The 18,114-nt window shown below is 43.0% G+C and overlaps 1 protein-coding gene across 3 annotated transcripts in view; it reads right to left on the bottom strand.

Moving 5' to 3' along the window:
• The window catches only part of ZC3H12C (zinc finger CCCH-type containing 12C), a 289,373-nt gene that overhangs the window by 21,098 nt on the left and 250,161 nt on the right, over positions 1-18,114 (bottom strand). For all 3 annotated transcript variants that reach the window (XM_073583100.1, XM_073583099.1, XM_073583098.1), the window contains exon 3: positions 848-987. In XM_073583100.1, the coding sequence (XP_073439201.1) occupies positions 848-987 (140 nt within the window). The remainder of the gene's footprint in view (positions 1-847; positions 988-18,114) is intronic.

Here is an 18,114-nt window from a genome sequence, read left to right as displayed (position 1 = left end):
CATTCGTTCTCTAGGGGTTCAAACCAGTGTCTACACACTTTTACGCCAAAAATGCATGCGCACGAAAATGCAGACGAACGCATGTCCATGCGTACGCCTGCGTTCCCATAGACTGTAATGCGCTATTTTGTTGCATTCCGTGCGCAAGCGTGCGCATGCGTTTTTTGACGCCTTTCGGCGGACCCAAAAGAGCAACAGGTTGCGTCTGGGGCGCCTAGGCGCACACCTTGAAAAAACGCATGCGCATGAAAACGAATACTATCGGGTGCAAACGCAAGACCATGCGCCCTCCATGTTAAACATAGGTATGCATGACGCATGTGCATGGACGCGTACGATGCGCTGCGCAAAAAAACGCTAGTGTGAAACCGGCCTTACAAAGACTGGAATTGTATACAGGTAAGAGAGGTTCACATCTTAGGAATGGATAGGCATAGAAACAAAAGAAAAACAATTTTATGCTCAAATGCAAGAAGAGCACAGACCTTCTGCGGAACTAACTACACCTCTGTTCATACTTGAGCATAAATTGAGCTCTTCCTTGCGTCTCTTCACTTTGACGTAGCACTCTCCACAAGCTTTTCAACCAGCCAACCCAGCCAAACAAGTTCTCCTGCTTTGTACTGACGAGGGGCAAACACCCCGAAACACGTCTGCAGATCGAGTTTCTGGTTTGGCTTCTTATCCTAAACCATATGACAAGTCCTTTAATGGGTTTATATTGACTTTTAGGATTGCTCCTTCCATAAGGTGGAACTAAAATTCCTGACCTCTTCTCTGAAAAAAGGCTAGTGTCACTTTAAAATGACCAGTTTTAAATTTGTTGGTGTTGGATATTATCACTAACCTGTAATTAGAGCATCTGGTCGAGACTGTTCCTTCCGCCAGGCAGGTACAAACACAGTAATATCTTTATGGCCTCTATCTTGGAACCAGGTAACAGCGAGTTTGATCCCACGGCAAGAAAATACTTCTTTATTTCCATGACTAAAACAGAAAGAAGGGAATAGTGAGCAACCCCTTTAAATGTAGACATGTACCTGGTTGGTTACTGATGCACTGCAAAACCAGCTGTCAATCAATGCGTCAGGGTATGGTTACAGCCACTGCTCATAGTATGCTGAGCAATGACTTTAGCCGCTACGGCACGCCTGTATGACTGAAAGCCGGCAGCTCCCAGGAGGAAGAAAGTTAATTTTCTCCCAGGAGCCGTTCTTTCAATACAACAGTCAGGCACCTTTCTATAACCATTTTAGCCTGCAGAGTAACCCTATATCTGCATGTATATAGCGCTATTCAACGTGACAGACTTTTCTAAATGGTCTTCATTAAAAAGAAATGAGTGTCTTTAAGACCTTTACCCGGGTTGAGCGATTTTGCAAAAATTACAAATCTGTCATGGCTCCTGCTCACTTCTTATGGCTCTTTCTGCTCTCCCTTCCTGTCTTTCAGCATTAAAGATAACAGGAGTAAAAGGGGTTGTACACAGATGTCCACAGTGGGGACAGGGGGGAAAGCATGTACAATCTCAGGGAGGGCAGGAACAACAGGAAAAGGGGAAATAATTGCAGGATAATAGTTGTTTTGAGAGAGACGCTCTCACAAGAGGAAAATCTGAAACATGGATCAGGCAGTATACTTTATATCAGGGGGGCTTAAAATGAATGTAGGAGTGAACATAGCAGACTAATATGTAAAAATCATTTCATACATGCCAAAAGTTGTCTATGGCCTGCAAGAAAAGCGGAACTGGCAAGCATTTGGCAGAGAGTTTCCTGTGCAAAATAATGCAATTGAAACACTGGAATATAGCTTTATGAAGGAATGAAATAATTATTGCTTTGTTTCAATGTTTTATTTCTTAAGAATCAACAGATAAATGCCAAAGAATTATAAGGCAAATGAGGCAATACAACTGGTAATAACAGATCTGGTCGAAAAGCAAACAAAACATCAGTAAAATATAGGTTGCTTAGGCTGGTTTCACATTAGCGTTTTTTTGTGCAGCGCATCGTGCGCGTCCATGCGCATGCGTCATGCGCACCTACAGTATGTTTAACATGGCGTGCACATAGTGTAGCGTTTGCACGCGTTCGTATGCGTTTTCGTGCGCATGCGTTTTTTTTTAAAGGTGTGCACCTAGGCGTGCCAGACACAACCTGTTGCATTTTTGGGTCCGTCCAACGGCGTTAAAAAAACGCATGCGCACACTTGCGGACGGAATGCGACAAAATAACGCATTACAGTCTATGGGAACGCAGGCGTGTGCATGGACATGCGCACATCTGGGTTACAAAACGCATGCGTTTTAAGAGTTAACATGGCTTGAAAATGGTTAAAACGCTTGCGCCTAAAAAACGCAAACGCATGCAAAACGCATGATGCGTTTTTTACATGCGTTTCTATTGCACACAAAGCGCTGCGCTAAAAAACGCTAATGTGAAAGTAGCCTTAGTCATTGCATCAATAATACCTTAAATGTAAGACTCTCTATTTTTTTGATTAACAGGTTAGAACAATGTATCTTTAATTCCAAATCTTAACAGCTCCAGAGTAGCTAAAAACAATGGTAAGGAAAAGGCATGGAGCTGGGGACCAGGATTCTACAAATAGGGGGGGTAAAAGGAGGGAAAGACAATAGAGTGATGCGTAGAGAAAAAAAGGGGAGTATAGTCCGTTAGTCTTAAGTAGATAAGTGTATGAATTTGGCGGAATTCCTATAAGATAACCATAGACTCCAGACACGTAAGAAGACGGAAAGGTTTTGTGTAGAGAGAGCCGCCAGTTCTTCCATATGGTATAGTTGATCAATTTTAAGAATCAGTTGATTTTTACTTGGAATATTAGATGTGCACCATAATGGAGGTATAAGAAGCTTGTTCGCTGTTAGAATGAAGGAGGCAAGTCTTGATAGGATTTTTTTTTCTGGAACCAATGGGAAATTTAGAAAAATATTCTCAGGAGTAAGGACTAATTCGAGCGTGTAATATGTCAGTCAAAGTTTGGGATGCGATGTCCCAAAATTCTTCTATAATCTGACAGGACCACCAAATGTGTAGATATGAACCCCTACCTCTTTCGTATCTCCAACATACATCTAAAGGCTCATTCACACGTCAGTATTTGGTCAGTATTTTGCATCAGTGTTTGTATGCCAAAGCCAGGAATGGAACTTACCAAGAAAAAAATATAATTGAAAGACTGATGTCTGTTCTTTGTTTTGGAGACACTCCTGGTTTTGGCATACAAATACTGATGAAATACTGATCAAAAATACTGATGTGTGAAAGAGGCCTAAAGTGGTAGGAAACCATTTATGTGTTCGGAGAGGTGTGGTGTACCAATGGGTAATTATTTTGCAGCTGCTTTTTTGAGTTCTAACACACTGTGAAGGGCTGTGTGAGAATTTGTATATGTGTTTAATTTGGGGTTCGGTGAAAAAATGGCCTAAATCTTTTTCCCATTTCAGCTAGAATGCTCTTTTCGGAGGTGCATCTCTTGTAAGTGTGGCGCCAATGAGGCTTCAGTCGCCACAGAGGTACTGCATCTTCTCCTAAGGTGTAGTGCCCCACAATCCAGGTAGGCTGGGAACTCCTTTCCGCATTCCAACACCTGCACCCCACACACAGGATAGTTCAGCAGGGACCCATCCATGCTTTATGCTGGAAAGGTCATAGGGTGCCTTTTGTGGTCCCTGGCTTCGTAGCACGAGAGGTGCTGGGGAGGCGGGTGGAGTTAGATATACAAGAGTGGGAAGAGTGAAAGTTAGTGGCTAGTTGGTTAGAGGAGAGAGAAGAGAGAAGAAGGGTGTCTGAGGGACGTGCTGCAGCAGGTCCCAGTTATCTGGGCTGCTGGCACGAGAAAGACCAGAGAAAGAGACTGATAAGATTGATAACCTAGCCTTCCATAAGAGAGAGAGAACAGATCGGAACGAAGGAGAATAGAAGGATGGTGGGAAGCAGGTTGAGAAAGAGAGAGAACCCTTCCAGTTCAGAGAGCGCAAAGGCCGGGGCCCGGTTCCCGAGGTTGATTGGAACTTTATGTCCGGCAACAGACACCGGACGAGTAGTGAGCCGCTAACGCCTTGCTCCCATCATAGACTTGGGACACAACAGCAACTGAATAGAGAGCCGGGACGCAGTGAGGAGTCCCCGAAGCAGGCTACAGCTGTCTGTCATACAAGTAAAGACTAGGAACACCTAGAGAGAGGCATTCCAGGGTAACTAAGTACTGGAGTGCTTCGCACCTAAAGGCGCATTGGAGGAGTCGTTCAGTAAGGTACATGTTGGCGGAGTGTGGAAGGGAGAATCCTATCCTGCCTGGAGGTTGGCTGGAGCCCTGACCTGGAGAACACAGTACGGAGGCAGGCAGTTGTGTGAACTGCAAACAGTGAGTAAAGCTTTGGAACCGCATACTCTGGTGTCCTCCAGTTATTCCAGCACCACTACACCTGGGTACCAGCGTCCATACATTCTGCGCCTCTCCTCATCCATTGCACCTACACTGCCCTGGGACTACAGCTCCACCTGTGGGGAGCTATACCATGTCTGCTGCACCACACCATCAGTCCCAGCGGATCTGTATGCAGCGTTGGCTTACCATCTTACTTGCCAAACACCACGGGTGGCGTCACGAACTATTCATATAAACTTTAACACCATTAACATCACTGCCATTGATATTGGGCGCCCAGGGCCACGGACCAGGTCACCGCTGCTGTGACACTTTCCCGCCTCGACATCGGCCCGGTACCGAGTACCCCGCAGGCCTGGGTGTGCGAGGGCGACCCATAAGCAAAATATTATGAGTAGAGAGCACTTTTTTCGGATTTTTTTGTCGACAGCATATGGTTTCATAAGTGGTGAGCGGTCTTATAGGCTCTCCATTGTACTTGATTTGGCATATTGTCCTCTTTAGAGACTCGTAGTGGATGAAAGTGAAGTTGGACATGGTAGTTAGCGCCTTCAATTCTTGGAAGGATATGAAAGTGCCTTCATTATATAAACGGTCTATTAGGGGTGATGTATCAGTGGTCACAGATTTCTCTGAGTTAGGGGTTATAATATCCGATACTAGAGATAATGGGGAGGGGTCGGGGATAGGTAGGACGCTACAGATTTCCAGCATTTATATTTATCCGTTGTGCGAGTGAAGAGATTGTGGAACGTAGTCTGATGTGCTGGAGCGGCGGAGAGGATAATTGCTCGCAATTGTTTGGGAGACATATGTTCTTCTATGGAGAGCCAAGGTTTCTCCTTTGGTTTCCTGACCCACTCAATAGTTCTTGATACTATGGCAGCAAGGTAATATTATTATTATTATTTATTTATATAGCACCATTGGTTCCATGGTGCTGTACATGAGAAGGGGTGACATACAGATTATAGATATCACTTACAGTAAACAAACTAACAATGACAGACTGATATAGAGAGGAGAGAGGACCCTGCCCTTTCGAGCTTACATGCTACAGGATGGTGGGGAAGGAGGCAGTAGGTTGGTGGGTTGCAGCAGTTCCGGTGTTGGTGGAGGTGATATCACCGGTAGTGGTGAGAGAGAAGGAGGTAGCGGGGTCATTGCAGGCTGTAGGCTTTCTTGAAGAGGTGGGCTTTCAGGTTCCGTCTGAAGGATCCAAATGTGGTTGATAGTCGGACTTGTTGGGGCAAAGAATTCCAGAGAATAGGGGCAGTTCGGGCAAAGTCTTGGAGGCGGTTGGGTGAGGAGCGAATATGTGTGGAGGAGAGAAGGAGGTCTTGGGAGGACCGGAGATTACGTGAGGGAAGGTATCGGGAGATTAGTTCAGAGACATATGGGGGAGACAGGTTATAGATGGCCTTGTAGGTCAGTACTAGTAATTTGAACTGGATACGCTGAGGGAATGGGAGCCAGTGAAGAGATTTGCAGAGGGGAGAAGCAAAGGAGTAGCGAGGAGAGAGATGATTTACCGTATATACTCGTGTATAAGCCGACCCGTGTATAAGCCGACCCCCCTAATTTTGTTACAAAACACTGGGAAAACTTATTGACTCGCGTATAAGCCTAGGGTGGAAAATGCCAAAGCTACTGCCCTTATAATGCTGCACAGTGAGCGGCCTCTTAAAATGATGCACAGTTATTAGTGGCCCCTTATAATGCTGTACAGTGAGCGGCCCCTTACAATGATGCACAATTATTAGTGGCCCCTTATAATGCTGTACAGTGAGTGGCCCCTTACAATGATGCACAGTTATTAGTGGCCCCTTATAATGCTGCTGCTGCTGCCTCAATTAAAAAAAAAAACAAAACACATATATACTCACCTCGTCCCTGCTGCTGCAGCTGCTGCTCCTCAGCGTTGCCGGCTCTGCACAGTGACTGTTCAGGCAGAGGGCGCCTGCTAACTACGTCATGGCGCCCTCTGACCTGAACGTCACTGCCAGAGGAAGCAAGACAGCAAAGCAACGCTGTGGAACGGGGGACAGGTGAATATGGCTCCCTCCGCTATACTCACCTCTCCTAGCATGTCTCTTGCAGCCCCCGTGTTTATTCCATCTTCTCAGCGCTGTTCTTCCTGCTTTCAGTGGTCACGTGGTGCAGCTCATTACATATGTGCATATGTAATGAGCCGCTCATTATATATGAGCATATGTAATTAGCGGCACCACGTGACCGCTGAAAGCAGGAAAAACAGCGCGGAGAAGATGGAATAAGCACGGGGGGCTGCAAGAGACATGCTAGGAGAGGTGAGTATGATCTCCTACACCCCCGCCCGGCCGACCCCCGGTATATGACTCGCGTATAAGCCGAGAGGGGGACTTTCAGCCCCCAAAAATGGGCTGAATATCTTGGCTTATATGGTAGTCGGGCAGCAGAGTTAAGGATGGACTGGAGAGGTGCGAGGGTGTTAGCAGGGAGATCACAGAAAAGGATGTTGCAGTAGTCGAGGCGGGAGATGATGAGGGCAGGCACAAGCATTTTAGTAGATTGAGGAGTGGGGAAAGGACGGATTCTGGAAATATTTTTGAGCTAGAGGCGACAGGAGGTAGAAAATAGTAATAGTTATGAATATTAGGGGTTCCCATACCGCCTTGCCTCTTAGATAGTGAGAGCGTATGTGAGTTAAGCCTTGAACAGTGCTTGTTCCAAATGTAGTTAAAGAATGAAGAGTTGATTTGGGTTAAGAATGATTTAGGTAACGCAATCGGTAGCATTTGGAATAGATAAACGTGTTTGGCAGTAGAATACTTTTAATTAGGTTTTTTCTACAGATCCAAGAAAGATGTGGGGCCCTCCATTTTTAGTATGATCTACAACTAAAGCAAGAAGCGGTTTGTTGTTTAGGTTGAATAATTCCTTATAAGAGGTACTAATCTAAATGCCTAGACACATTATATATTTACCTGGCCAATGGGAAGGGAATTGAGATGTAAGATGTTCTAAAGTGCTAGCAGGTATGTTTATTCCTAGAGTTTCAGATTTGGATAGGTTTATTTTGAAATTAGACAGAGAGCTATAACTCTCCAAGATATACATTTGTGGGGGAGTGTCATTATAACTAGAAGGTCATCGGCGAAGGCCATAGTTTTATGGTGTATTCCTTGTACATTTATGCACATTATGTCTTTACACTGTGTGCAGAATTATTAGGCAAGTTGTATTTGTGAGGATTCTTTTTATTACTGAACATCAACTATGATCTCAATCAACTCAAAAGACATAAATATCAAAGCTTAATATTTTTGGAAGTTGGAGTGGGTTTTTTTTTTAGATTTGGCTATCTTAGGAGGATATCTGTTTGTGCAGGTAACTATTACAGTGCAGAATTATTAGGCAACTTAATAAAAACCAAATATATACCCATCTCACTTGTTTATTTTCACCAGGTAAACCAATATAACAACACAAAAACAAAACAAAAAAAAAATCAGTGACCAATATAGCCACCTTTCTTTACGATGACACTCAAAAGCCTTCCATCCATAGATTCTGTCAGTTGCTTGATCTGTTTACGATCAACATTGCGTGCCACAGCCACCACAGCCTCCCAGACACTGTTCTCAGAGGAGTAATGTTTTCCCTCCCTGTAGATCTCATATTTTATGAGGAACCACAGGTTCTCTATGGAGTTCAGATCAGGTGAACAAGGGGGCCATGTCATTATTTTTCCTTCTTTTAGACCTTTACTGGCCAGCCACGCTGTAGAGTATTTGGATGCATGTGATGGAGCATTGTCCTGCATGAAAATCATGCTTTTTTTGAACGATACCGACTTCTTCCTGTACCACTGCTTGAACAAGGTGTTTTCCAGAAACTGGCAGTAGGTCTGAGAGTTGAGCTTCACTCCATCCTCAACCCGAAAAGGTCCCACAAGTTCATCTTTGATGATACCAGCCCATACCAGTAGCCCACCTCCACCTTGCTGGCATCTGAGTCTGAGTGGAGCTCTCTGCCCTTTACTGATCCAGCCTCGGGCCCATCCATCTGGCCAATCAAGAGTCGCTCTCATTTCATCAGTCCATAAAACCTTAGAAAAATCAGTCTTAAGATATTTCTTGGCCCAGTCTTGACGTTTTATCTTTTGTTTTTCAGCCTTCCTTACCTTGGCCATGTCCCTGAGTATGGCACACCTTGTGCTTTTTGATACTCCAGTAATGTTACAGCTCTGAAATATGGCAAAACTGGTGGCAAATGGCATCTTGGCAGCTTGACGCTTGATTTTCCTCAATTCATGGGCAGTTATTTTGCGCCTTTTTTATCAACACGCTTCTTGCGACCCTGTTGGATATTTGCTATGAAACGCTTGATTGCTCAGTGATCACGCTTCAAAAATTTGGCAATTTCAAGACTGCTGCATCCCTCTGCAAGATATCTCACAAATCTCTCTTCTGACCCATTTTGCCAAAGGAAAGGAAGTTGCCTAATAATTAGCACACCTTATATAGGGTTTTGATGTCATTAGACCACACCCCTCCTCATTACAGAGATGCAAATCACCTGATTTACATAATTGGCAGTTGGCTTTCAAGCCTATACAGCTTGGAGTAGGACAACATGTATAAAAAGGATGATGTGATCAAAATACTCATTTGCCTAATAATTCTGCACCCAGTGTATATTATAAATAACAATGGCGAAAGGAGGCAGCCCTGTCTTGTTCCATTATGTATAGCAAGTAACCTAGTGAGGGAATTATAAAGTTTAATTTTGGCTGAAGGATGGGAGTACATCTGAAGTATGGCTGCTGTCACTAGGGATGGGAAATTAAAGCAATTAAGAGTTTCTTGTGGAAAGGTCCAGTCCACTCTGTCAAATGCTTTCTACGCATCGGTGCCTAAGAGCACCAATGGGAGTTTGTGGTGAATACAGTATTGTATCAAGTGAAGGATTCGCCAAGCGTTCTCCTTACCCTCTCTTCCCTTAATGAAGCCGGTCTGAACCGGTGGTATCAAACTTGGCAAGAGCTTCGCAATGTGTTTTGCAAGCATGCTGGAATAAGTTTTAAGATCTACGTTTAGTAGGGAAATCACAATCTAGAAAGATGGCGTGCACTCAAGTCTAAGTAACGAGGTGCAGGTGTAATGGACCAATAGGTCCTATTACCAATAATAATATATTCACCGCACACTCAGAGGAATTTTAATGCCAACAAGTGTTCATTTTATTATGTACAAAACATGTGGGAGCCAAAAAAGAATATATAGCACTAGATGGAAGCGATAGACATTTATTTCATTGGTGGACCGTGAGGTCAAAATGCTGTCCCACCAGGCACAACTCGGTTTCTTCCCTACTCACTCCAATCTGTCACCTGCTGAGAAACAGTCTCTTAACTCCATTCACAGCAATAAGAATATTATAATTAAACCGGCTGATAAAGGCGGTGCCTTAGTTGTCATGAACTACATTGATTACAACAAGGAAGTAAATAGACAATTATCTGACACCAGCACATATGGGATTATTCCTAGGGATCCGGTGTCCACCATTACTCACAAGATTAGGGACCTTACTAAAACATACTTGGACCGTCACATAATTGATCAAAGAACTGCCAGTTTCCTTGTGAACCCTCATCCAATTACACCAGTGTTCTATATACTTCCAAAGATACATAAATCTCTAGAAAATCCGCCAGGCAGACCGATTGTCGCATCCACCGACTCTGTTTTATCCCCACTTTCCATCTTTCTCGAGAAAATATTCACACCCTTAGTTAAACAGACTAGATCCTTCCTCTTGGATACGGGTCAATTCTTGAGTATCATTAAACAGGTAGGCAAAATACCCCCGGGTAGCATTCTCACCACCCTCGATGTCAATAGTCTCTACACTTCAATCACCCATGACAAAGGGATTGAAGCTGCAAGATTTTTACTAAATTCCTCAGAACTGTCAACAGACTCCATACAGTTTTGTCTAGACCTTCTCAGTCTTGTATTACATGAGAACTACTTTTTGTACGAGGATACCTATTATATACAGAAGTGCGGGACTGCGATGGGCGCGAACATAGCGCCGGCGTATGCTAATGCCTACATGAACCATTTTGAGATTAATCATGTGTTCTGTAATGATCTATTTCTACAATATGCTATAGAATATCACCGTTATATCGATGATATCTTCTTTATTTGGACAGGAACGACATCATCTTTACAGGATTTCTACCTACACCTTAATTCCATCCGTCCAGAACTACAGTTCACGCTACATTTCAATATGGAATCGGTCCCCTTCCTAGATACAAAAGTTATACAAGATAGTGAGGGGAATCTCTCCACAGATTTATACTGTAAACCAACGGATACCAACAGTCTTCTACACTACTCGAGTTGTCACCCAAAGGCCACCAAGAATAGTCTTCCACGCTCACAATTTAATAGGGTGGCACGTATTGTCTCTGATCATGATATTCGCAATGAGAAACTTGATATTATGGCAAAAAAATTTAAGGACAGATGTTACCCATCTAAACTACTTGAGGTTGAAAAACAACGGGTATTAACCCCTCCATCTCCTCTACTGAGGACATGCGCAAAAGAAAGGATTCCATTTGTACATACTTTCCATCCACTGATGCACAAAGTTTACTCTATTATCAAAAAACACTGGCCCCTCCTCTTCAAGGCTTATCCTGACGTCGGCTCGTTTGAAGCTCCAGTTTTAATTTGCACAAATATTCGCGATAAAGTGGTTAGGGCTGACATGGGCAGTAAACTTCCTACCACTACACAGAGGCTACTTGCCTCTCGCCGGTGTGGTACATTCCCCTGTCTAAGTTGCGCAGCCTGTTCGAATGTGATTAGATCGGACAACATTACCCATCCAAGGACAGGTAAATCCTTCCCTATACGTGGCTACTATACATGTGATTCGAACTTCGTGGTCTACTTGGTAAAATGCCCATGTGGCCTCCTCTATGTAGGGGAAACAACCCAACATGTCAAGGACCGCATTGCCAGCCACAAATCAACAATTAGGTGTCAAAAAAACTGGTTACCTTTACCTGAACATTTCACTAAATATCGACATTCAGTGGCACAATTAAAATTCCAGGTAATCGAGCATGTACCACGCCCAAGGAGAGGGGGCGACCATGTTAAATTATTAAGGGAGAGGGAAACTTATTGGATACATAAGTTAGACACTTTAGCCCCTAAGGGGCTGAATAGAGAAATAGACTGGCTCCTATAACTGTTAATAACTTTTTTTTCTCTGTTTTTTCTGTTATTTTACAGACTCGCTAATATACTATTACCCTAGGTGAGTTTTGCTCCGCCCACTGGACTCCTACCTATTTTGGATCTTTATTTTCTTATTTTTATTTTTATTTTTTTATATTTTTTATTTTTATAACCATCCCCCTATATAATGCATGCATAGGTAATTATTTGCGCAAGGTCAGCAATGTTGTTTGTTATTTTTGGTTTCAATTTTTTCTTTATTTTTTTCTTTATTTTTTTCTACATTTATTTTTTTCATTTTTTCCATTTTTATTTTGTTATTAATTTTTATTTTTTGTTATTCTTTATTTTCTCTTCTTTTTAATTTTTATCTATTTCTTATTTTACCATCTATTTTGTTTCATATTTTCTGTTTTTGCCCCTTACAGATTTCATTTTCTTTTTTTCTTTTTATGGTTCAATATTTTCTATGTGCCTGCTTATATATTAGCTATTTTGACTCTACCAATTTGGTAACGCTGTCTCCTTGTTATATAATTATACTACGCAATATACACACACTATTCGGCGCTATTAGAAACACTACAAGGACGCCAACCTGCTTATCACCCTGGCAACCATCACAGACATGCGCAGTGTCTATACTAAGACAGCGCGACGTCACTTCCGGCTCAGGGGTTTCACTTCCGGCCGGATGCGGCCACCCGGGCTCCTATTTAAATACAGCCACATACCGAGGGGCATAGCATGACGCCATTGCAGCCAGGCGCGGGAGCGCCGCTCTAAAGCACTACAGCTACAGGTAACCGGCACAGGCCCCCTCCTCTCTAATAACATCCACATTCATATAAGAGTGCTGTTACATAGCGATCTACTAGATGACACTGTGCTTATCATACGCAACACACATGATGTGTGACGTCCTGTATTCCCATAAGAGCGCTGTTTCTAGTTATACCTTGTGTATATTTATTTCCCTATTAGCTGCGCTATTTTGACACTCTGTGGACAAGCACTCTTACTGCCCTATCTGATGGCATTACCACATGGTTAATCTCTGCTATTATTATTGCGATCAGCAGATTAGCATAAGGCTTCTCATTACAAGGATGGTATTCTTTTCCCCATAATGCTGATACTATACACAGACAACCATATTAGAAAACCAGAGTAACTAACTACAATTACAACTTTATCTATTTTACTAACCATGATGTTGACAAATTCCTTTCAGCCGTCTTTCTTGGGCTACTCTCTTGGGAGTTCTCTTCCTATTTATTCAAAGATCCGAAACCGGATTCAGGTAATCCTTTTCTTTCCCCTGATTCTACTTATTATGGTACTAGTTTTCTGGGCCTTTGCTCTTGTCCCGTACATCCATGTTCTCCATGAAAACAGCATAAGTTGTATGTATATATATGTGTTTTTATCACTGTACTATATTTGGATAATGTGATGTTTATATGGTGTTGTATATTCTCTCTTTTTTGTTTTTTCTGCATTTGTTTTTTCTCTGCATATGTTTTGATTTATCTTTCTTTATTTGCAGCGATAAACTGATAAAGGCTCGGGCTGAGCCGAAACGTCGTTATATGTATATCGCTTCCATCTAGTGCTATATATTCTTTTTTGGCTCCCACATGTTTTGTACATAATAAAATGAACACTTGTTGGCATTAAAATTCCTCTGAGTGTGCGGTGAATATATTATTATTAGTAGGGAAATCGGTCTGTAATTACTACAGTATTCTGGGTCTTTGCCTTCCTTTTGTATAAGAGAGATGTGGGCTTCCAAAGTTTGAGGAGGGAAAGGATTGCCTTGGAGTATCTCATTACACAATTTGTGAAACTGGGGTTCAAGAGTCTCGCTCAGAAAATCTTATAGCATACAATGGGAAGGCCGTTAGGGCCAGGGGCTTTTCCCGTAGGACTATTTGCCAAAGTGGATCGGACCTCACCCAAGGTGAACGATTTAGAGAGATTCATTTGGTGTTCTACTGACAGTTTAGGTAGATTAAGACTAACTAAAAAGGATTGAATTTCTAAGCACTTCTTTTCTTTATCCGGTCCGGATTCATCTGGGTGTAGATTATAAAGGGTAGTACTGTGTTGTACTTCAAGAATTCTGATGAGATCAGATTAGGATCTGTTGTGCTTTGGCCACTAGTGTTTTTTAAAGAATGAATGTAAGTTTTAGCTTGTCTTATTTTAACTAGTGACATCATAGTCTGGAGGCCTTATCGCCATGGACCATCATGCAATTTTTCCAATTAAGGTATTGTTTTGCAGATTGCTTATTAATCAAATTTTTTTAATTGTAAGCGTTTGGCTGTCAAGGTCTCTAGATTCCAATGCAACACGGTTCTTTTATGTTGTGTTTCTAGCTTGGCTATTTCTTCATAAATATTTTGGTAACCTCTTTTCGTTGTTTGTTGAGGTGGGAGGCTATGGAAATCAGTTCACCTTCAACCAATGCTTTGTGGGCTTCCCACAAGATTGGATAACTCGTTTCTCATGTGTCTTTAATCATGAAAAAGAAAATTAGGGTATTTTGGATTCACTATTTGTTGAAGTCTGAAGTTAAAATTGATTCATTTAGTCTCCATGTACAGTATACAGAGTGGGGTTTAGAGAGTGTGAAACAAACTGAGACTATGGAGTGATCAGAGTGGATCGAGGGAAGAATTTCTGCTTATATAGTTTTTGACAGCAGAGGTCTTGGTAAGAAAATGTAATCAATCCTATGATAGGAGTTGTGGGGATGAGAAAAGTATGTAAAGTCTAGGTCATTGGGGTGTAAATGACGCCAGATATCAATAAGTGAAAGTGAAGTGACTTTTTTATCCTACCAATATTTTGATAGGAGATCTGACATTTTTTTGAGGTGGAGTCTAAGGTAGGGTCTAGGGGAATGTTAAGGTTTCCTCCAAGGATTGGTGTGCCTTCTAAAAAAGAACGGAATTGATTTAGTTTGGATATGATCCATTTGATTTGTATTTAAAAGAGATTATCAATAGTTACCAGGGTTCCTGCCAAAAGGAAATAGGGGGGAAGCCAGCACTGCTTAAGGTTAGAACGCATAAATTGAAGTGCATATGCACATAATATCCAGCTGTATTCAAAAATGAGATATTTGGCAAAAAAATTGATCAATTCAATTGAGCCACCCCGCCGCGCCAAGGCAATCTCATGTGGGGGGTCCTACTCTACATTTATAATAAATACTGTGCCATTACGGCCTCCTAAGAGCATGACCATATCAAGTGCAATCTGTACCTGCACATTGCTGAATCGCTCCCATGAAGCCAGATGAAGCAAGTGCAGATGAAGGCCAACCAGGTCTGAACACAGACATATCAAGATTGACCTCCACACATTGCCCAACCAGGAAACATAGATGAAGGGCGATATTGGCCCGGACACAGGTGCACAATTAAATAGAGCTTGGGGCAGGGCGGGGCTGCCGTGTGTGTGCACAGCAGCCTAGATCCATCATAATGAACACAGAAAAATTTTATAGCGGACATAGCCAAGCGTGCACGGCAACAGTGGTGGTGAGCCACAAACCAACAACAAGAAAATAGGGGGGGAAGCCAGCACTGCTTAAGGTTAGAACGCATAAATTGAAGTGCATATGCACATAATAGCCAGCTGTATTCAAAAATGAGATATTTGGCAAAAAAATTGATCAATTCAATTGAGCCACCCCGCTGCGCCAAGGCAATCTCATGTGGGGGGTCCTACTCTACATTTATAATAAATACTGTGCCATTACGGCCTCCTAAGAGCATGACCACATCAAGTGCAATCTGTACCTGAACATTGCTGAATCGCTCCCATGAAGCCAGATGAAGCAAGTGCAGATGAAGGCCAACCAGGTCTGAACAGACATATCAAGATTGACCTCCACACATTGCCACACATTCTTGTTGTTGGTTTGTGGCTCACCACCACTGCTGCCGTGCACGCTTGGCTATGTCCGCTATAAATTTTTCTGTGTTCATTATGATGGATCTAGGCTGCTGTGCACACACACGGCAGCCCCGCCCTGCCCCAAGCTTTATTTAATTGTGCACCTGTGTCCGGGCCAATATCGCCCTTCATCTATGTTTCCTGGTTGGGCAATGTGTGGAGGTCAATCCTGATATGTCTGTGTTCAGACCTGGTTGGCCTTCATCTGCACTTGCTTCATCTGGCTTCATGGGAGCGATCCAGGAATGTTCAGGTATAGATTGCACTTGATGTGGTCATGCTCTTAGGAGGCCGTAATGGCACAGTATTTATTATAAATGTAGAGTAGGACCCCCCACATGAGATTGCCTTGGCGCGGCGGGGTGGCTCAATTGAATTGATCAATTTTTATGCCAAATATCTCATTTTTGAATACAGCTGGATATTATGTGCATATGCACTTCAATTTATGCGTTCTAACCTTAAGCAGTGCTGGCTTCCCCCCCTATTTTCTTCCTGCCAAAAGACCTTTCACAAAAAATATATTGTCCTCCTGAATCAAAGAGTCAATTAGTAAGAAGGGAGTATTCTTGTTGAATTCAATTGACACCCCTTCTAGAGCCCTTCTGGGGGAAGAAGCATGGTACCACTGGTTATAGTAAGCCTTTTCGAAAGAGGGGAGCTTCTCGGTTTGAAAGTGGGTTTCTTGCAAAAGGAGTATATCAAAAGTTTTCTTTTCTGAGCCTATTTATTGTCTGGGATCTCGGTATAGGGAAATTTAAGCCATGCGTGTTGAAGCTTGCCAATTTAAAGGGAATCTGTCACCTATTTTTTCGACTATCAGCTAGCGGCACCGCCATCAGGGGTTTAGCTACAGCATTCTGTAATGCTGTAGATAAGCCCCTGATGTAACCTGAAAGATAATAAAAACGAGATAGATTAGAATCATAGAATCGTAGAGTTGGAAGGGACCTCCTGGGCCATCTGGTCCAACCCCCTGCTCAAAGCAGGATTCGCTAAATCATCCCAGTCAGATGTCTGTCCAGCCTCTGTTTGAAGACTTCCATTGAAGGAGAACTCACCACTTCTCGTGGCAGCCTGTTCCACTCATTGATCACTCTAACTGTCAAAAAGTTTTTTCTAATATCTAATCTGTGTCTCTTCCCATTCAGTTTCATCCCATTGCTTCTAGTCTTTCCTTGTGCAAATGAGAATAAAGTTGATCCTTCTACATTGTGACAGCCCTTTAGATATTTGTAGACAGCTATTAAGTCTCCTCTCAGTCTTCTCTTTTGCAAACTAAACATTCCCAAATCCTGCAACCTTTCCTCATAAGACAGGGTTTGCAGACCAGGGTTTGCAGATTATACTTACCCAGGGGCGGTCCAGGTCCGGTTTTGGTCAGATTGGTGTCACGGTCCGGTCCGGCGCCTCCCATCTTCTAACGATGACGTCTTCTTTGCTTCCCATTGCGGCTCCGGTGCAGGCGCATTGCTCTGCCCTTTTCAGGGCAGAGCAGAGTCCTGCAGTGCGCAGGTGCCGGACCTCTCTGACCTTTCCCGGCACGTGCGCACTGCAGTACTCTGCTCTGCCCTCAACAGGGCAGAGCAGTGCGCCTGCGCCGCGACGGGAAGCAAAGAAGAGGACATCACCTCTAGAAGATGGGAGGCAGCGGACGGAACTGCGACACTCATCAAACCAAAACCGGACCCGGACCGCCCCTGGGTGAGTAATAATCTAATTGTGGGTGTTCCCAAGGTTCTATGCATGCTTCTTTGCTCTTTTATTTCTATCCACAGACCCTTCTTCGGAAGGCCACTATGACGAATCAGTCACTTCTTCGTTAGGATCTCGCTTTCTCGGGCCTTTAGTCTCCTTTTCTGCGGATCACCTCATTTATCTCCGCCTCCTCTTCTTTGATTGACCGCTCTGGTTTCATAGAATGAGAAGGGTGGAGATAGATGAAAATCAAGCAGGAGAGAAGTTGTATATAAATGATTGGCCCCACAGTGAACCACAGAGTGCCTGTGCTTGGTGTGAACAGTCATTTGGTGCTGACAGTCCCTTTAAAAGTATTGAATAAAGCTGAGCTGCAATGTCATCTCACAGACAAAAGGGCAAAGGTTCAAAAATCCTCACAGAAAAAGAAAGCCTTATCGACACCAGGTCAGATTTCACCAAATCGCTAACAGGGTACAGCAGATGCTGCTTCTTGAACTGCAATACCAGACATAGTCATGGACAAAGGTGGCAGTGTTCCCAGTAAAACAACCTTTTACTGAGGTGATAATGGGGAGATGATCATTAACCCCTTAATGGCCAGAGCTATTTTTGGTTTTGCATTTTCATTTTTTGCTCCCCTTCTTCCCAAAGCCATACCTTTTTTATTTTTTGGTCAAAATGGCCATGTGAAGGCTTGTTTTTTTGCGGGACAAGTTGTACTTTTGAACAAAACCATTGCTTCTAACATATCGTGTACTCGATAATGGAAAAAAAAAGT

Source organism: Dendrobates tinctorius, unplaced genomic scaffold (genome assembly GCF_039654945.1).
Source record: "Dendrobates tinctorius isolate UK_male_01 unplaced genomic scaffold, ASM3965494v1 ptg000075l, whole genome shotgun sequence".
Lineage (NCBI taxonomy): Eukaryota > Metazoa > Chordata > Amphibia > Anura > Dendrobatidae > Dendrobates > Dendrobates tinctorius.
The sequence above is the reverse complement of the archived record's forward strand: the minus strand, read 5'-3'. Positions and strand labels throughout refer to the sequence as shown.